This window comes from Hypanus sabinus, chromosome 19, assembly GCF_030144855.1.
Source record: "Hypanus sabinus isolate sHypSab1 chromosome 19, sHypSab1.hap1, whole genome shotgun sequence".
NCBI lineage: Eukaryota > Metazoa > Chordata > Chondrichthyes > Myliobatiformes > Dasyatidae > Hypanus > Hypanus sabinus.
The window spans coordinates 45627660-45648903 of record NC_082724.1 but is presented as its reverse complement, the minus strand read 5'-3'; the positions used below and the strand labels follow the sequence as shown (position 1 = coordinate 45648903).

At 40.6% G+C, this 21244-nt stretch overlaps 1 protein-coding gene across 1 annotated transcript in view; it reads right to left on the bottom strand.

Annotated features, from left to right (window-relative positions):
- LOC132378174 (protein bassoon-like) overlaps positions 1-20891 on the bottom strand; it is a 487211-nt gene extending 466320 nt beyond the window's left edge. The window contains exon 1 of the mRNA XM_059944909.1: positions 20701-20891. Within this exon, the coding sequence (XP_059800892.1) occupies positions 20701-20837 (137 nt within the window). The 5' untranslated portion in view covers positions 20838-20891. The remainder of the gene's footprint in view (positions 1-20700) is intronic.
- Positions 20892-21244: the final 353 nt, after the last annotated feature.

Sequence of the window (21244 nt, the reverse complement as noted above, 5' to 3'; positions counted from 1 at the left end):
CCCATTCACCTCCTCCATCACCTCCATTCAGGGTCACAAACAGTCCCTCCAGGTGATGCAACTTCTCATCTGCAAATATGTTGAGGTCGCCTACTGAATCCAGTATCTCTAAGGGACCTCCTTTACATTGGTGGGACACAATGTAGATTGGGGGACTGTTTTGTCAACCACCCTTTCTCCATTCGAAACATGTAGGATTTCCTAGTGGCCAACCTTTTATCTTTCTATTTCCATTCCTGTTTTGTCATGTCAGTCCTCCTCTGTCATGATGAGGCCTCTCACAGGTTGGAGGAGCAACACCTCATATTCCATCTAGGTAGCCTCCAAACTGATGGCATGAACACTGATTTCCTCAACTTCTGGTAATTTTTCCCTTCCTCGTTCCTCTCAGTTTTCCCCACTATGGCCTCTCAACTCTTCTCCCTGCTGACCTATCACCTCTCTTTGGTGACCATCCCCTTCCCTTTCTCCAATGATCCACTCTTTTTTCCCATCAGGTTCCTTCTTCTCCAGTTCTTTGCCTTAACGCCTCCCAGCATCTTACTTCATCCTCCTCCCCCACCAACCTGGCTTCACCTATCATCTTCTAGCTTGTCCTCCTCCCTCTCCCCCCACCTTCTTATTCTGGCAACTTCCCTTCCCTTTCCAGTCCTGATGAAGGGTCTCAGCTGGAAATATCAACTATCTCCATAGATGCTACTTGACCTATTGAGTTCCTCCAGCATTTTGAGAGAGTTGCTCTGGATTTCCAGCATCTGCATGATCCCTTGTTTATTATCTGCAAAAGAATGACTTTGCTTAAAAGAGATAATTAAAGTCAGTTTCCTCAAGCTAGCGAATCTGGAACATGGGTCATTGGTAGAAATCCATACATTTTGTGACACTCCATAATAGAAAATTGTTCCTGCATTCAACCTCATAATACAAGTGGAAATGCACTCTCACAGGAAGCTTTCCTCTCAGCAGCATTGTCCCTGCACGTGCACAGTCTATAGACAAGGGAATTCTAATTGTTCCATTGGCAGAAGAGAAAGGGTTGCAGATTTAATTAACTAGAAATGAATGTTGCATCAATAGAAGAGATCAGCATGTTCACTTCTAAAGCAGATAAAGTGGCCTTACCCATTTCAAATGTGGCTGGAAATGCACACATATTTGTGCTTCTATGTTGTAGTCCAGTTCTCCACATCAAGGAGCCCTTTACTTAATGTAATTTCTATCAGAGTGACTTTTTATTGTCTCTCATATTTTAATAGTGACTTGTGAATTCTGAAGGGGCAAATTTCCATTGCTCAATCTGCCATAACATGAGGTAAATTCTGCAGCTGCATTTTCACTATATTTTTCTTTTATATTTCCAGTAAGTCTTTTACTCTGCTACAGTCAGAGGTTTCCATATGCTTCAAAAGGGTGACAATCATACCAGTGCCCAAGAAGAGCAGGCTGAGCTGTCTCAATGACTATCGCACAGTGGCACTTACATCTACTGTGCTAAAGTGCTTTGAGAGGTTGGTCAATGCTAGAATCAACTTCTGGCCAAGTAAGGATCTGCATCTGCTGCAATTTGCCCATCACCACAATAGGTCTACAGTGAATGCAATCTCACTGGCTCTCCACTCAGCCTTGGATTACTTGGACAATAGCAATACATGTGCAAGATTGTTGTTTATTGACTAAAACCCAGCGTTCAACACAATAATATCCTCAGTTCAAATCAACAAGCTCCAACCTGAGCCTCTGTATCTTCCTCTGCAACTTGATCTTTGACTTCCTCAAAAGGAGGCCACAGTTTGTGCAGACTGAAACCAACATCTCCGCCTCGCTGACAATCAGCAATGGCGCACCTCAAGGACTCATGCTTAGCCCACTGCTCTACACCCATGATTGCGTAACTAGGCACAGCTCAAATTCCCTCTATAAATTAGCAGATGATACAACTATTGCTGGCAGCATTTCAGATGGGGATGAGGAGTACAGGAGCGAGATATAACAGCTGGTTGCAACAGCCTTGTATCCAACGTCAGCAAGACCAAGTAATTGAAGTGGACTTCAAGACAGAGAAGTCAAGAGAACACACACCATTCCTCTTTGAGGGATCGGAAGCGGAAAGGGTGGGGAGCTTCAATTTCCTGGGTGTCAACATCTTTGAGGATCTATCCTGGGCCCAACATATGGATGCAATTATAAAAAAGGTACAATAGCAGCAGTATTTCATTAGCAGTTTGAGGAGGATTGGTATGTCACCAAAGACACTTGCAAATTTTTACGGTTGTGTCTCAGAGAGTACTCTAACCAGTTCCATCACCATCTAATATAGAGGGGTCACTGAACAAGGTTGGGAAAAGCTGCATGAAGTTGTAAACTCTGCCAGCTCCATCATGGGCACTAGCCTCCCCAGCATCCAGGAGACCTTCTAAAGGCTAAGCCTCCTACTGGCAGCATCCACTATTAAGGACCCCCAACACCCAAGACATTTCCTCTTCTCATTGCTACCATCAAGGAGGTACAAGAGCCTGAAGGCACAGACCCAATGTTTCAGAAACAGCTTTTTCCTGTCTGCCATGAGATTTCTGAATGGACAATGAACCCATGAATTTTTTTTGCCTCATTTATTTCCTTTTTTGCACTACTTTTCTTTTTATATACTTGTTGTAATTCATAGATTTCATTGCAATGCATTGCTGCTACAAAACAAATTTTGTGACAGATGCCAGTGATATTAAACCTGATGCTGAATTTTGCACTCTCATTTACATTTATGTTATTAATGCTTTTAAAAGACCTCGAAATTGATTGCACAAGTATTTAGCAGCTGTAGTCCAAGAGGATAATGTCTATTTTCTTGCACAGGAAAATCCAATGGTGTAAAATTAAGACTCATATACACACATTTCTGGGTAGAACTCTGCATGTCATCATTCTGATTGTTTTCTTAATCAGATCTCTATAATGATGTCTAATTTCTCACAGAACTGGGATGGTCTTTCATTGATTCTATTATGGTTATTACTCTACTGTGGATTTATTGAGTATGCATGCAATAAAATGAATCTCAGGGTTATACATATTGCCGTATGTACTTTGATAATAAATTCACTTTGAACTTTGAAATGTACTGAATTGTGTTCTTATATCAGAATCTGATCATTCCATTTTGTTTTTAATACTGTTATAAATAACGGCATCACAAAAGCACCACCATGTCTGCATTTCCAACCAGATTTCAAACAAGGATAATGTTCTTACACAAACTAGAGAAAATCTGCAGATGCTGGGAATCCTAGCGACAAATTAAATACTGGTGGAACTCAGCAGACGAGGCAGCATCTATGGAGAAGAATCCAGCTGACGTTTCACGCTGAGACCCTTCATCAGGATCTACAGATTATAAGAACTAATAGCACTTCTTTGCAGTTCTTCAACTGGAGCAGAATATTCTCAATTTATATCTTATCTTTACCTCCATACTTAAGCTTTTATATTCATCCTCTTCATAAACTCACTCGATCCATTTCCCCACTTGCTCTTAAGCATCCCTTTTGCATAATTCTGATCATTCTCATTCTGTGGTTCCCAGATTGCAAACTAATTGGAATTTTTCTCCCCAGAAAGCTATTCAGAAGTTGAAAATAATGCTCAAATTGTCCTCACACCATTCACTGTTTGTTTGAGAAAAGCCTTGATTGTCAAGTCTTCCTCAATTATATAATCCATATGTATAAATTCTTTATTGATTTATTATCACAAAATATTCCTTAGTCTTGCTGATGAACCAATTATATCTTCTATCTGGCTGAGCAATATGTACTCGAACTTCCCATATGCACATGCTTTCTTTGCTAGCTTGTCATGAACCCTTCTGTGAAATTAAAAAAGTTCTTGTCCAAATTATGATCAAATCACAATGGAGACCATTAACAATGCTAGCAATACAGGGGGAAAAAAATCAGCATTTACTTTAAGTATAAGCCAATCTTATTGCTTTCAAATCCCTGTATCTTAGCTCCCTGCTTTGGTACTTAACATCTTCTAAACCAAAGAATTAACTAGTCCCCTTCACCCTTTTCATGAGAAAATCCTAAAAAAAAGAATAATTTAAGCATTGCTGCTGCGTTGACGGAGCTCAATTTCTATGCAAGAATAACAAGGTTAAAACAGTAAGTGATTTTAAAATCCCTATTATAACTAGGACTATCTTTGTGTTAACAAATTACTGTAGATGGAACATAAGTGTATCCAGGAAGGTTTTCTGAAATAGTATTGTTAAGACCGTACTGTTTAATCTTCTTTTAGGACAGGAGGTTGGACAAATAGCTGCTGCATCAGTGGAAGAATACTTTGGAACCAGTTACCAGAATGCTGTTAGTTTCAAGATACAACGCCTTATAAAAGTATTCATCCATCAACTTTTGTTCATATAAATAAGTATTACAACCAGGGATTTTGATCAATTTAACAGAGTATTTTGATTTGTGAATCACCTGTTTCTGTTTTCACAGAAGAGCCCCCCCCCAAAAAAAAGGGAAAATTGTTAAGCATGAGAAACTAAAAATTCAAAAACTGAAACAGTTCAAATGTATTCATCTCACTTTGTTCAGTACATAGTTGAACCACCTCTCACAGCTATTACAGCCAGTAATCTTTTTGCACTAGTCTCTATTAGTTTTGCACAACATGAGTGAGATTTGTCAGGACTGCAACTGAAGATGAAGTTCATGACTCCACGATCTCGAAGGCCTTGCATAAAAAGGGTATTTAAGTGGCAAGGAAGAAGCTGTAAAGATAAGGAAGAAGGTGGTGAGGATGGATGAGACTAAAGTGGAACTTTTTGGAGTAGATCTAATACTGCACATCAGCCAGGTAACGCCATGCCTACTGCAAAGTATGTTGGAGGTAACTTCATGCTGTGAGAATGTTTTTCAGTAGCAGGGACTGGAAATCTGGTCAGGAATGATGGGAAGATGAATGCTGCTAAATACAGCGAGATCCTGGATAAACTCCTGCCAGCCTTTGCCAGACACTTAAATTGGGGAAGAAGCAGGACTCTGATTGGGGCACTCAAGAAATCCATTTTCTTCATTTGAAGCCACTCCATGGTTGCTTCAGCAGTGTTCTTTGAGTCATTCCCATCATTCCTGACCAGATTTCCAGTCCCTGCTGCTGAAAAGCATTCCCACAGCACAATGTTACCTCCACCATACTTTACAGTAGGCATGGTGTTACCTGGGTGATATGCAGAATGAGATTTACTGCAAAAAGTTGAGGCGAAAATGTTCCACTTTAGTCTCATCTGACCTCAAGACCTTCTTCCACCTCTTTATAGTATCTTCTAGGTGACATTTTGCAAAGTCTTTAAGGGCAAGGGTATGATTTTTTTTGGCCAGGCTTCTTCCTTGCCACTCTTCCATAAATACCTTTTTCGTGCAAGGCCTGAGAGATTGTGGAGTCATGAACTTCTTTTCCACTGCAGCTTTCTCCGAGCAACTGCTGACATCACAGTAGCCTCTTACAAGTGCCACTCCTCTCCAGCGACTGACGTAGTCAAACATATGAAACCACAGCCCCTTTTTTCACGATGGATTGCACTGAGCTTCAAGGTATGCTCAGTGCCTTTGAGATGGTCTTGGGGGGGAAGACTAATTTCAATGGTATCAGACAGGAATTCGCAGAAGATGATCTGGAGGCAAATTGCGTCTAAAGGGATATCTGTCAAAGTGGTCAGCTTTCAAAAGTGAGACAAGGAGAACGTTGGGTGATGGGAAGTAATAAGGAGGTGGTCAGGAAGAAAGGAGGTATATGCAAGGTAGCGGTAGCTGGTGATCAAGCAAATTCCTAAGTACAAGGACTATTGAACATAACAGCACAGTGCAGGCCCTTAGACCCACATTGTTGTGCATACATTTTAACCTACTCTACCTAACCATTCCTACATACATAACACTCCACTTTTCTAAGTATTTCTTCAATACCCCTAATGTATTTGCCCCTACTACCACACCTGGCAGGGCATTCCACACATCCATTGTGTAAAGAACTTACCCCAGACATCCCCCTTATACTTTCCTTAAAATAATGCCACTTGTATTAGCCATTTCTGCTCTGGGAAAAAGTGTCTGGCAGTGTCTCTTATTATTTTGTACACCTCTCAAAAGACAGAAGACCAAGCTCACTCAACCTATCTTCCAGTCCAGGCAGCATCCTGGTAAATGTCCTTTGCCTCGTCTCTAACACTTCCATGTCCTTCCACATGAGACAACCAGAACTGAACGCAATTTTCTAAGTCTGGTCTACCCAGGGTTTTATGGAACTGCAACATAACCTCATAGGTCATGAACTTAATCCACTGAGTAATGAAGGCCAACACACCGTATGCCTTCTGAACAACCCAATCAGCTTGCGTGGCAACCTCAAAGGATCTGTGGACATGGACCCCCAAGGTCCTTTGTTCCTCCAAACTGCCAACAATCCTGTCATTAACCTTTGTATTGTCTTCAAATTCAACAGTAGGAAATTGGAATACACTTAGGATGAAAATGAGGATAAAAAGGGCTATATCTTCAGCTGACATCATTAAGAATATTAAAAGATTCTATACTTATACTCAAAGCAAAAGGACAGCTAGATAAACAGGTTCCTTTAAGGTCAGTGTGATGTTTTGTGTGTAAAACCACAGAAAAAGGGTGAGGTCTTAATTGAATACCTCAGTACTTACGGTGATAAAAGGACATGGAAACTAGTGAGCTCACGGAAGGTGACAGTGAAATCCTGGAGCACATCCATATAACAAAAAGGAGGACAGTTGGAGGTCTTGAAATGCATAAAGGTGGATAAATCCATGGAATCTGACTAGGAATATCCAATAATGTTTAGGAAACAGTAGATTGCTGGAGTTTTGGTGAGAGATATTGGTATCTACATTTGCCAGAGATGAGGTACAAGAAGGCTTGACGCTATCTGTTGTTGCAATTCTATTTGCAAAGGACAACAGGGATAAGTCTGGAGAACTTACAAAATGCTGGAGGAACTCAGCAGATCAGGCAACTTCTACGGAAATGAATAAACAACTGATGTTTCGGGATGAGACCCTTCTTCAGGACTGAGAAGGTAGGAGGAAGACGCCAGAATAAAAAGGTGGGGGGGTGGGGAGAGAAGAAGGAGGCTAGCTGTAAGGTGATAGGTGAAACCAGGTGGGTGGGAAAAGTCAAGGGCTGGAGAAGGAATCTGACAGGAGAGGACAGCGGACCATCGGAGAAAGGGAAAGAGGAAACAGGTGGGGAGGGAGCGATAAATCGGTGAGAAGAAGTGAAAGGTCAGGGTGTGAAATAGAGGAAGGGGAAGAGGATTGTTTTAACTGGAAGGAGAAATCGATATTCTTGCCATCAGGTTCAAGGCTACGCAGACAGAATAGAAGATGCTGCTGCTCCACCCTGAGGGTGGCTTCACCTTACACAGGATCAACGTGTCAGAACAGGAACAGGAATCGGAATTAAAATGTTTGACCACCGGGAATTCCTGCTTTCACTGGATGGAGCTGAGGTGCTCGAGGAAATCGTATCTCACAGATACGATTTTTTTTAAAGAGGATTTGATGAGGGTATCTTGTGTACATGAACTTTAGCATGACCTCGAGTGAGATCCCAAATAGTTGGCTGAAGTGCAAGGTTAATACATACATAATCCAGCAGAAAAAAGCATATTGCAGACAAAATTGGCTCATTGGTAGGAAGCAGATTATGGTGGTGGACAGTTGTTTTCAGATTGGAGGCCAGTGATTAACAATATACCATAGGGTTCACTGCCTGGTCCTTTAAAGTTTGACCTTTATTGACCTCGTTTAATGATTAGGATGTGGACTCAAGTTGCATGCTAAGCGTGAAGATGACACTAACAATGCCGTTATAGTGGACAGGAAGGTTTCTAAGATAACAACAGAACCTAGATCAAGTGGAAAAATGGGCACGGAATGGCAGATGGAATTTAGCTCACACAAGTGTGAAGTAATGCATTTTGAGAAGGTAAAACAGGCCAGAAGAAGCATGGTAAATGTCAGGTCCTTGGAAAGTGTTGTTGAATGATGGGCTACACAAAGACATAATTCTCCAAAAGTGGGAACACAGGTAGTGAGTTGATAAGGAAGGCATTTGGTTTGCTTGCTTCATAGGCCATGGCAGAAAGTGTAAGAGCAGAATGCTGTACAAACAATTGAATAGGCCACACTTGGAGTATTGTTTGCAGTTCTGGTCACTGCAGTTTGGAAAAGATGTGATAAGGCTTGAAAGGGTGCAGGAAAGAATTAACAATGTTAATTGAAGTGCTTGAGTTTTCAGATCAGCTGGGTCCATTTTCCCTGAAGGGAAGGATGTTGAGAGCTGACATGATAGGGATGTATGTAATTATGAGAGGCATAGCCAGTATTTGTATTTGTAGTAGTGCTAGATGATTCTAAAATTACAGGGCAGTGGTTTAAGGTGAGAAGAAGTGAAGCACTTGGCATTAAAGGGGATATCAGGAATAATTTATTTTCCCTACACAAAAAAATAGTTAGCATCTGAAATAAGGTGCCAGAGGACAGAATGGAGGAAGTAATAGTCACAGATCTTGACAGATTCGATGATATGGAATTAATGCAGGTGGGATTTGTCCAGATAACCATGCTGATGAACATGGATACAGTGAGCTGAAGATCCTGTTTATATGCTGTATGGGGCTTTGACATTTTCTAAATATGCTACAGCTTTGAGAGGTTGGTTAAGACTAGATTGAGCACCTGCCTCAGCAAGGACCTGGACCCATTGTAGTTTGCCTATCGTCACAATAGGTCAATGGCAGACGCAACCTCCATGGCTCTTCACATGGCTTTAGACCACCTAGACAACACAAACACCTACGTCAGGATGCTGTTCATCAACTATAGCTCAGCATTTAATACCATCACTCCCACAATCCTGATTGAGAAGTTGCAGAACCTGGTTCTCTGTACCTCCCTCTGTAATTGGTTCTTTGACTTCCTAAATGGAAGACCACAGTCTGTGCGGATTGACGATAACGTATCCTCTTCACTGACAATCAACACTGGTGCACCTTAGGGATGTGTGCTTAGCCCACTACTGTACTCTCTGTATACACATGACTACGTGGCTAGGCATAGCTCAAATACCATCGATAAATTTGCTGATGATACAACCACTGTTAGTAGAATCCCAGGTGGTGATGACAGGATATACAGGAGTGAGATATGCCAACTAGTGGAATGCTGCTGCAGCAACTACCTGGCACTCAACATCAGTAAGAGTTCAGGAAGGGTAAGATGAAGGAATACATACCAATCCTCAGGGGGATCAGAAGTGGAGAGAATGAGCAGCTTCAAGTTCCTGGGTGTCAAGAATCTCTAAGGATCTAACCTGGTCCCAACATATTGATGTAGTCATAAAGAAGGCAAGACAGCAGCTATACTTTTGAAGAGATTTGGCATGTCAACAAATACGCTCAAAAACTTCTATAGATGTACCGTGGAGAGCACTCTGACAGGCTGCATCACTGTCTGATATAGAGGGGCTACTGTACAGGACCAAAAGAAGTTGCAGTAGGTTGAAAATCTAGTCAGCTCCATCTTGGGTACTAACCTACAAAGTACCCAGGGCATCTTTAGGGAGCAGTGTCTCAGAAAGGCAGCATCCATTATTGAAGACCTCTAGCACCCAGGACATGCCCTTTTCTCACTGTTACCATAAGGTAGGAGATACAGAAGCCTGAAGGCATACACTCAGTGACTCAGGAACAGCTTCTTCCCCCTGCCATCTGATTCCTAAATGGACTTTGTTTGCATATTTTTTAATAATCTATTCAATATACACAATATTTACTTGTTTATTTATTATGTTTTATTTATTATTTTTTCTCTCTCTGCTCGAGTATGTATTGTGTTGAACCGCTGATGCTAAGTTAACAAATTTTACGTCACCTGCCAGTGATAATAAACCTGATGCTGGTTCTGATTCTGACATATAAAAGAGAGAGAATCAGAATTTTCCACTTTAATCTTTGAACTATTCCCAACTGGAACGCTGTTGCACAACTATCTTCTTTAACCTTTATCCTCATTTTAACTTTCCAAGCACACTCTTGATCAGAAATCGTTACAGCTACAATGTATTCATTTTTAATAAATACTTGGATGCAAAATGGTCTGTTGTTATTCCATCATTTTTCAGTACCAGCTGCTTCTTTCAACAATCTTATACCACTGATACTTCGGGGCTTCTATTTTACTATACAATGTTTGAATTTTCTTTTACACTTCAGCCTTGATCTCCTGCACTACTTCCCTTCTATAAATCGGTACTTTTTTAAAATACTGTACTTTTCCCCCATATTTACCACAAAACTCGTGTATTCATGCTCCACACTTTGCTAAAGGGACCACGACTTATTTACACACTAGCATATTTGAAACTATATTAGCCTTAAAATAATTTGCCTTCTGTAGAGGATGTTTGATATTTCTTTGCCTCAAGCAATTATTTAGTGTTGGAAGCGAAATTACATTTTCCAACTTTAATATCTGCCTCCTGTTGTTTTAATCCTGAACCAAGCATATAAAATATACTTCAAGAGTTCTACTTTCAGATTACTGATACAGAGTATTTCATTATCCAGAAACAGGTCTAGTATTGTTGAACAAGCAATTGGCTAATTCAAAGACAGGATTTTAGACGCAGAGCTAAAACCTGCACTCCTCCCACCCTGTCCAGACCCACACATCCCATCTTCACTCCTTTTTCTAGAATATGTGAAAAAAAAGGTCATTAATGATACTGTAAACACTCCAATTCTTTTCCAGATTGGTGTCTCATCTCAACCTTTCATTTCCAAAATAATTTATTCTATAATATATATCCAAATATGGCTCAAGTGACAGAATTACTCAATAGCTAGCCACTTGGTCCATACCAACTGGTACCGCTTTCCCAAGACGTCTCCAAATTCATTCATTTCTAATACCTATTCCACTTCCTTTCAACACAATTCAATCAGTCTCTACTACAACCCAAGGATATGTACTCCAGTACTCTGCACAAAACAAAATATTCCTTTCTACTCTTTTGCTAGTCACTTTATCCTGTGTTCCTTATTCTTGAATCTTTTACCGATGAAACAATTTTAATTTTCTACTCTGTCAATACCTTTCATGATTTTTAAATATTTCCATCAGGCCCCACTCCTTGCAACTTCTACTTTTGTAGGGAGAATGACACCAGAAAGTTCAAGGCAACTCACCTCTGGAATCACTACTTTCAAGGACTGCTCATCTCATGTTCTGGATATTCATTACTTATTTATTTATAGTTTTGTTTCTTCTTTTTGCATTTGTACAGCTTGTTGTCTTCTGCACTCTGCTTGAAAGCTCCGATTTGTTGGTCTTTCATTGACTTTGTTACATTTACTAATCTATAGATTTGTTGAGTATGCCCATGAGAAAATGGGGTTGTATACAGTGACTTATATGTACCTTAATAAAAAAATGTTTGTACAATAAATCCCTGCACCCCTTCAAGATGAACAATTACAGGCAATATTGTGAATGGTGCATGCTGCAACCTCTGTGTGTTGAAGCATAGTGAATGAACGTTAGGACTACTGAATAAGATTATCAAGCAGGCTGCATTTTCTTAGATAATGATGTATTGGACCTACATTCATCCAGGCAAATGAAGAGCACACCATTGTACCCTGATCTGTGATAATGCTTTGGGATGTCAAGAGGCAGGTTGCTGATCATAGCAAACTCCAGCCACTGATCTGCTCTCATAGCCACAACACTTATGGGACGAGGTTCTGACTAATGATCATCTCCAAGCCAGAATTCCTCTTAAATGGTTTGGTATACAAGGGCCACAAATCACCAAGTAACAACCATCTTGCTTTCAATATACTCCCATTTTTCATAGTTTAATTTTTCGTACGTCAACCCACTTTTCCCATTTGACTTGTCTAAAATATCATTCATCATTCTATCTCAAAAGTTGAATTTCATTAAATCCAAATATATTTCCCAGACATTGACCATAAATAGTCAAATTCACAAGATCCTCACAGATGTTATTTTTCACTTAATGAATCATTCAGTTCTTAAAATTGCCACAAATTCAACAGGCCAAATAAATGTATCAACCGTAAGAATAATTAAATTGAGAGAATTCACCACCATTATATTTAGATTTCAAGGAGGAAAAAGATAATAACTTCTGTTTGCACATTCTGCGCGAACAATAAGCTAAATATATTCACATTTTGACACTAGCAACTGAAGTGGGAATCACTTTCCTTTACTCAAAATAGCAATTCACAGTACAGCTACAGAGATGTCAATACTCTGCATATCTTACAGAATAAGAGGAATCCTGAGCCCAAACCCAACTAGTTAAGTCAAAGTATTGAGAGGAAGAAAGGAAAACTTTAATCCAACCTTACCAATTAGACCTCTTGGGTTAGCCAATATTTAAGAATATCCAACAATAATCAGTGACCATCTCAAGAATTAACACTGGCTGATTTCAGGTCTAGGTAAAACAAGGAACTAGTCTAAATTATTCTCTGATGAGAACATCTCCCTCAGTACAGAGTAATAATTTAGTTTGACAGTGAGTAGAGCATTTTAAAGGAGGCACTGGGAAAGTCCAGAACTTTTATTCCACAAAACATTGTAGGAGGAGGAGATAGCAGGGGTACTTAATGAAAACTTTGCTTCAGTACTGACAGTGGGGATCATCATTAGGAATGGGAGATGTTCCAAAGAATTGGAGGGTTGCAGATGTTGTTCCCTTATTTAAGAAAGGGAGTAGAGATAGGAAATTATAGACCAGTGAGTCTTATTTCAGTGGTTGGTAAGTTGATGGAGAAGATCCCGAGAGGCAGGACTTATGAACATTTGGAGAGGCATAATATGATTAGGAATAGTCAGCATGGCTTTGTCAAAGGCAGGTCCTGCCTTAAGAGCCTGATTGAATTTTTTGAGGATGTGACGAAACACATTGATGAAGGTAGAGCAGTAGATGTAGTGCATATGGACTTCAGCAGGGCATTTGACAAGTTACCTCATACAAGGCTTAATGAGAAAGTAAGGAGGCATGGGATCCAAGGGGACGTTGCTTTGTGGATCCAGAATGGGTTGCCACAGAAGGCAAAGAGTGGTTGTACATGGGTCATATTCTGCATGGAGGTCGGTGACCAGTGGTGTGCCTCAGGGATCTGTTCTAGCACCCCTACTAGTCATAATTTTTATAAATGACCTGGATTAGGAAATGGAGGAATGGGTTAGTAAATTTGCTGATGACACAGAGGTTGGGAGTGTTGTGGATAGTGTGGAGAGCTGTCAGAGTTTAGAGCAGGACATTGATACTATGCAAAGCTGGGTTAAGAGGCAGATGGAGTTCAACCGAGATAACTGTGAGATTTTGGTAGGTCAAATATGATGGCAAAATATAGTATTAATGGTAAGACTCTTGGCAATGTGGAGGATCAGAGGGATCTTGGGGTCCGAGTCCATAGGGGTGCCAGAACAGATCCCTGAGGCCATGCAGGTTGACTCTGTGGCTAAGAAGGCATATGGTATATTGGCCTTCATCAACTGTGAGTTTAGGAGCCAAGAAGTAATGTTGCAGGTATATAGGACCCTAGTCAGACCCCACTTGACGAACTGTGCTCAGTTCTGGTCGCTTCACCAGAGAAAGGGTGCAGAGACGATTTACAAGGATGTTGCCTGGATTGGGGAGCATTCCTTAAGAGAACAGCTTGAGTGAACTCGGCCTCTTCTCCTTGGAGTGACGGAGGATGAGAAGTGACCTGACAGAGGTGTACAAGATGATGAGGGGCATTGATCGTGTGGATAGTCAGAGGCATTTTTTTTCCCCAGGGCTGAAATGGCTGGCACAAGAGGTACTTGGAAGTAGGTACAGAGGACATGTCAGGGGTATGGTGTTGTTTTTTTGTTTTTAAAAAGCAGAGAGTGTTGAGTGTGTGGAAAATGGCATTGGCGACGGTTGTGGAAGCAGATACGATAGGGTCTTTTAAGAGAATCCCAGATAGGTACACGGAGCTCAGAAAAATAGAGAGCTATGGGTAACCCGAGGTAATTTCTAAGGTAAGGATATGTTGTGGGCCGAAGGGTCTGTATTGTGCTGTAGGTTTTCTATGTTTCTATTAAACCACATTAATATTTCACTTGGTAAGCAAAACACCCCAGTTTCAATTCTGTGTGTGATTAGCTTGGCTAAGGGGACAGGAGAACATAGGAAAACTTGAGTCTGCGTCCCTGGGGCAAACATTGGTGGGGTAACAAAAATGCAAAAGCCAATTCAGACTGATATTTTGATATTTCCTTGTTGGAAAAAAATCAAAATTTTGAAACAAACAGACATGGCTGGTAACCCAACAGTTCAGCTGTCTATGGAAATGAAAAGTGAAAAAAAAACTGATTGCAAAGAGAAACATTAACAGAGAGGAAAAAACACTTCACATTTGTACATTTCAGATGAATACATCTGAAGAATTAAATGAGAACAATCATGAGTTGTGGTACAAAATTGTTAGTTACATTGAAATTAACAAAACTTCTGGACATCTTGAAATACATTTGCACCTTATCTTAAATACTTCAGTCAGTTAAAACATGAGTGGACAGCTCCATAATGCTATATTAAAGATTACTTTATATGACCAACCCCATGGAATAGGTCATTAATTAACCTTCAAGATCATCATAATTAACCTTAAATACATTTCAAAATATAGAGTAAAACCACTCAACCAATACACACTTCATCAACACTAGTAGATACTTATCCATGTTGGCACAGTTTTACATATTTTGAAAGGTATGTAATTTAAGAATACTTTAAAATTCTGTATAACAAATTGCATTAATGCTGCAGAAAAAAAATGCCAAATGTTTTGCAGGGTTATTGGATAACACTTGACAAAGCCCTGTAAGGAGATAATAGGATAGGTGATCGATAGATTGATCAAACATCAACTTAAAATGAAAGGAAAGCAGGAAGATCTATGAAGGGAATGCTAGAGCTCAGTCTCTATTGAACAAGCAATCACCACTGGTGCAGCAATCATGTGTAAGAGATCTGAAATGAGGGCACTCTCAGCCTGTTAGCCTAATGGCAGTGGTTGGGACAGTGCTGGGATTGATAAGGAAATATGAATTACAAAACATCTAAAAATAATGAGTGTGAACAGAGTCATGATGAAATTATGAAAGAGAAAATGTGTTTGACTAGTCCATGGAGATCTTTTTATGATATGAATGTCGAAATACATAGGGGGAATCAATATTTGTGGTTTATTTAGATTTTAAAGAAAGATCCACTTTATTAAGCACACGTGCTTTGAAACATCCAAATAAATAGTGAAGTGTTTGTGTCAATGGCCAGCACAGTTCGATGCTGTGCTGGGGCAGCCTGCAAATGTCGCCATGCTTCCAACACCAATACAGCATTCCCACAAATTACTACCATAAAACTGTACGTCTTAGGAATATGGGAAGAAACTGGAATATCTGGAGGAAACTCTTGCAGTCATGGGCAGAACATACAAATTCCTTACAAAGAGCAGAGGGAAATAAACCCCAATCTTCTGATTGTTGGCAATAACTGTCACCAAAGTCAGAGAACCTGGATCTGGGAGTAAAAAATCTGGCAAGAACTGGTTAACAGGCAGAAAGAAGAGTGAGAATAAGTAATATTTTTCAGTTGGAAGTGACTGGTTGGCTGTACCTACTCAATCTCCATAAACAATTTGCTTGAGTGGGTAAAACCTCACAGAAATGAGCAGAGAGGAGGAAGTAGAGAGGCTTCAAGAGGAGAAGAGAGATTAACTGAGTGGGTGAGAAGAATCAGATAGAATATGAAAAAAAAGTGAGATCACCCACTTCTGTACATAAACAGGAAAATTGGGAATTTTTCCATAAATGTTGACTAATTGTCAAATATCAATGTTCAAAGAGTGTCCTTGTACCCAAGTCACTGAAATCTAACACGCAGATGCAGCAAGCAGTTACCAAGGAAAATGTTACATTGGTTTCTATTGCATGAGGATTTAAGCACAAGGATGAAGACATACTGTATTCCATTTTGGGCCTTCAGGAGACTGCACAGAATGGTACATATAACATCAGCCCCCTTTCACAAAAAGAAACCTACTTACCCTGGAGGGTGTGCAGCAAAAAGTCACCAGACTAGTTCCTGTGATGGTGGGTTTGCTGTATAAGAGATTAAGTACACAAATTCTCTATTCTCAGGACTATAAAAAAAAAAGACGACTTCCTTGAAATTATTTTTCAAACAGTGTTTGATGGGATGGATGCAGGAAAATGTCGAGTTGGAGTATCTAGGATAGAAACCATAGTTTCAGAATATGGAGTGCATTACTAAGAGCCGAGAGGAGATATTGCTTCATTCAGTGGGTGGCAAGCCTTTGTAATTCTCCATCCCAGAAAGCTATGGGAATTGAGTCATTGAATTATTGAATTAATACAAATTAGAGATAAACAGATTTCTGGTGTTAAAGGAATCATGGGATATGATAATAATGCAAGAAAAGTGCTTAGAAGGCACAAAAATCATTTACCTTAATGTATGTTGGAATGGCCTACTCCTGTTCATTATTCAAATACAAGCTGAATTCTCATGGTGGTAGGGAAATGAGAGATTATGCGGCAAGATGGGATGTAGATATGAGAAGGGGAGATAAGGAGAAGGTGAGATTAAGATAGGATCTGAGTCCAAGATTAGCAACTTTAAAACATAAGTGACATGGGATTTGGAGTCAATGAACCCAATAGTTCAGATTTATTTTGTTTATCACATGTACTTTAATACATTGTTTGTGTTAATAACAAACCAAGGATGTGCTGGGGGTAGCCTGCAAGTATCACCACACATTCCAGTGCCAACATCGCATGCTCTCAATGCTCAACAGGATATAGAACACAAAAGAGAACACAGCAAACAACAAAACAAGACCCATTCCTCCCTCCCGCACACAGAGTCTTCCAATCCCAACCTTCGACAGATTTGTGGATTCGCAGACATGAGGCTTCAACTTCCCCAGTAGACTTGTAGTGGATTTTGGGCTTCAGCATCAGGTCTCAACTTCCAGTCTTCTTATCAACCTTAGGGCATTAATCTTCCATATCAACCCCAAAACTTGCTGATGATAACAAATGAGGAACCCGGAGGATGACCCTGAATTCCAGTTCTCAACTCCAGATAAGTCCTTTCTTTTTAATCTGCTACAAAATACTTGACAATCAGGTAACTTAATAACACTCAGAAAAATGTTTATGTGGACAAAGGGAATCTGTGCCTGTGGGGCTGATACTACCAGTTTTCTGCAACATTTTACACTGGGAAAATTGAATATTGTGTGGAAAACATTCCCTGATGCTTTTCAGTACATCTATTACATCATTTTATGCCTAATTTTTAACTTAAACTTCTTAAAAAATAACAAAAATTATATTTACTAAGTATTGTAAGGCATAACATCACCAAATGAAGTTACTGTAACATTCAAACATCTTTTCTTTGCTTAAAATAGGAATTTTGCAAACCAAGGATGCTCTTTAGACAGAAAAAAAATGCCAAGGCTACTCTTTAGAATTGAGGCATTTGTGTAATATTACAAAGACTGATTGCTACAGTGATCATCATTTCCCTCCATCACTAACAAGCTCCTACATGAACACTGATGTCAGACATTAGCACAGAAAAATGAAGTAAATATGCCACCAAGTGATGGAAGTCCTCAAAACAATAAATAAACCATCTATTCAATATATAAAAAATATATTATTAAATGAAGTTACATCACATTATGCAATTAGGAACCAATTAATCAAGATTAAAGAGCACATCAAGCTGCATCAAATGCATATACCCTACCCCGCCCCACAACACACACTTCCCAAAGATTTTCCTCCTGCTTCCTACCCTAACCCCTGGAAAATTCTCATTATTTAATCCACTACCCATTTGCTGAAAAAGTGGGCATTACATTAAATTTCAATTCTAACAATCCAGTTTTACATCATTTGCACTAGCAGATTTTTTTGGATGATGCAGATTTTTACAAGAACAGACCTTTAAAATGACAGTGGGAATTCTTCCAACAAGCTAATAACCACTTTATAATTAGACATTGATTACAATATATATATTGATATTACACAATATTTCAAACATTCACCATAGTAGTCTTCCTGTTCTCGTATTCTTATCATGCACTATCCATTATTACTTATTTCATACATGCTAGCAATGGTCTTGTTGCGGCAGTAAGCCTTCCGATTCATTCTGTGATCGAAATGGGCATAATGGTAATACAGGATGTTCTGAGTACTGTCACAAAATGGTTAATAGAAGTCTTCAGAGCAAAATTGCCTTGTTTTAAGTAAATCATTAAAGATTTCAATCTGAAGTCGAAGTTATACATGACAAATTAATATAAGGTCCAACAGCTTGCTCGATCTTGTGTCATCTGACAGCTTCCAGCTGAGGCATTTCTGTAATTCTGGTATAGCCTAATGATGAAAGCTTGCAAATTCTTCTTCATTAAAAGTGATTTCGTATCTGCCAAAAGAATTTAAAATCCAAAATCTCGAATGTTTAAAACCTGTGGAAGTCACTTGCTTATGCGTAGAGGCAGAAACAAAGGTTCGCCGAAATGGTGCTGAAATGAACAGTTCCCGTCGTAGATCAACGAGGTGCGCAAAGACTGCACTACATTGAACATCAAAATCGACCTCGACATAAATAGAGAATGAAAAGGATAAACCCCACCGAAAACAATGAGATGTCAAATGTTGAGTTTCGGGGACATATTTTAAAGCAAAATGTGATTCTGCAAACATGAGCTCTTGGCCGATTGAACGCGCATAAATGGTTCTGAAACGGACAGTTCCGAACAGCACGAAGCGCCGGGGAAAATCAATAATTATTAAATTGAATTCAAAAAGTTCCTTCGGCAGACTACAAGCGACTCTAGGAAAATACTGCCGACAATGGTAATTCCAACCGATCATAACGCATTTTCGTGGTACTTTGAAATAACTAATCGTTCTGCATAAAAAGCGTTAATTCCAGATCCTAGAACAAATTACGAATCTGGAATGTTGTTGCAGAACGAAGAGTTCTTACTACTAAACCCTGCTAGTTAAAAAAGCCGAAGGTTTCGGATTTAAACACAAAGTTATTTTGCAGGAACGTTCGGCGAAGCAGTAACAGACGTAATAATTTTAAATTTATATTTCTATGTAATCGGTGCAACGTGAAAAGTTATGAAATTTCCCCGGTTTACCTCTTTTCCAATCCAGCCGTTCACTCCTGTCCACTATCCTTCACTTTCTCCCGCTGGAGGAGGGCTTATTTTTTCTAACAACTGTTCCGATGTATAAAGATATAGAGCGAGGGATTTAGTGACTATTACTGTCGGCAACGCAAACCCTATTTAAAAACTCATCACAATTATTCGATTTAGATTCGCTTGATAACACGCAAAAAGTTAATCATTTATGCCCACAAGCTTAATTTATGATGTGTGGTTCTGAACGGACAGCTGCTTCTGTCGCCGACACTCCAGCAATTCTTTTCAGCAGAATATGGTTATAGTCGCCTTACACATACATTGGCTCTGTCGTCCTTTTACAGTATCTTTGAATGTGCTTTCGCAAGTGCCCTCAACATTAGGTTGCCAGTATTCAAGAGGCAAAATAAATCTTCAAAGGATAATTTATGACCCCCCCCCCCCGCCCCCCGTAGACACCAAAACCCACCTTTGAGTAAACGCAAAGTCCATTCAAACGCACAGCTCACCTTGTGGAACGACGCTCATCCACGAGCACAAAAGTTTCCCGGACGTGCCCTAATTTACCACACCGTTACCACAGCATCTCTACGCTCATCACCTCACAGCTGCCTGTCACATGTGTCCCTTGTCCTAGGGTACTCCCAACATAGCTCACATCTTGTTCTGCGTCTTCCTTGACAGATGGCTTATTGCTGCATTTCGTTTCACGTACACTACTCTCTCTTTCACACACACACAAATGATAACATTTAAGAGATTAAGACTCCGATAACCCCTGCCATGCGCTTCGCTTTGGAACTGACCGAGTGAAGTCGTCCAGCTGGGCTAATTTCACTGCCCGCTTGCTGGATGCCTGTGACTATTAACTCGAGAGGCTGCATTACTCCAGTTGCAAATCTTCGATGGCTTTCCTCCCATATCCCCACCCCCATCAGGGAGAAGCTTCCTGGGTTTCAGTTCAAATCCAAAGACTGGTTTGAAGAACAGCAGGAGAACAACCTCATCCCGCGAACTGTACAGGCTATGGCACCTTTCACCGTCGCAATACAAAGGAAAATTAAGGCTGGCATGTGTTAGTAATAGTAACTCTGACCGATCGGACACAGCTACTTCCTACTTGCAGCCTCAGTCCGGCCGCTGTTCCGCCCCAGCAATGGCCCGGGCCTGCTTCCTACCCTCCTCTAGCTCCTGCTTGTCGGCGGCACTCAATGGTTCTGGCTGGGTGACTATGCAAGGTCAGCAGACCACCGCCACCCCCTCCCCCTGTGCCTGCCCCACCTCGGCACCTAGTCCGTCCGCTGGCTCCCCTCCCCTCCGCTTGCTAACCTGCTGCTGCCTGCCGTCGCTCGCCCTCCGGGGGCTCCGTTGGGGGCCGCGGGTGTTTTCAGCGGTTGCGCGGCACCGCCTTCCGATGCAGATATCGAGCCCAGCTCACCGGTTTCCAGGCTGTTTTCGTTACCCATGTCACCGAGGACTTCGCTTTAACGAAGCTCCCGCTCCGCCATCAACACCATCTTCTACTCGTCTCCCGAGAGACGCCACTGCGCCTGCGCCGCCAAGCGCCCCTCCCCCTCCCCCTCCCCGGTCTGTTCGTTCGGACTGCACTGAGCATGCACGTCTGCCACCCGGCGCTCCCCAGCAGCTGATAGATAGTACGCATGCGTACTAGCGATCCGCAACCTCGCTGGTTTTTGTGCTTATGAATGAATAGAATGTCGTGGTCTCGCTACAGTCCATTCAGGCTCCTGTGCAGCCTTTTCCCATGTTTGACTATGTCAAATAGAATTTCCGATTAGAAAGAGAAAATCCTGCATGACAGGGTAACATCCAACGTTTTAAGTTGCTGGCTGAGCATAAGAATTCAAATTGA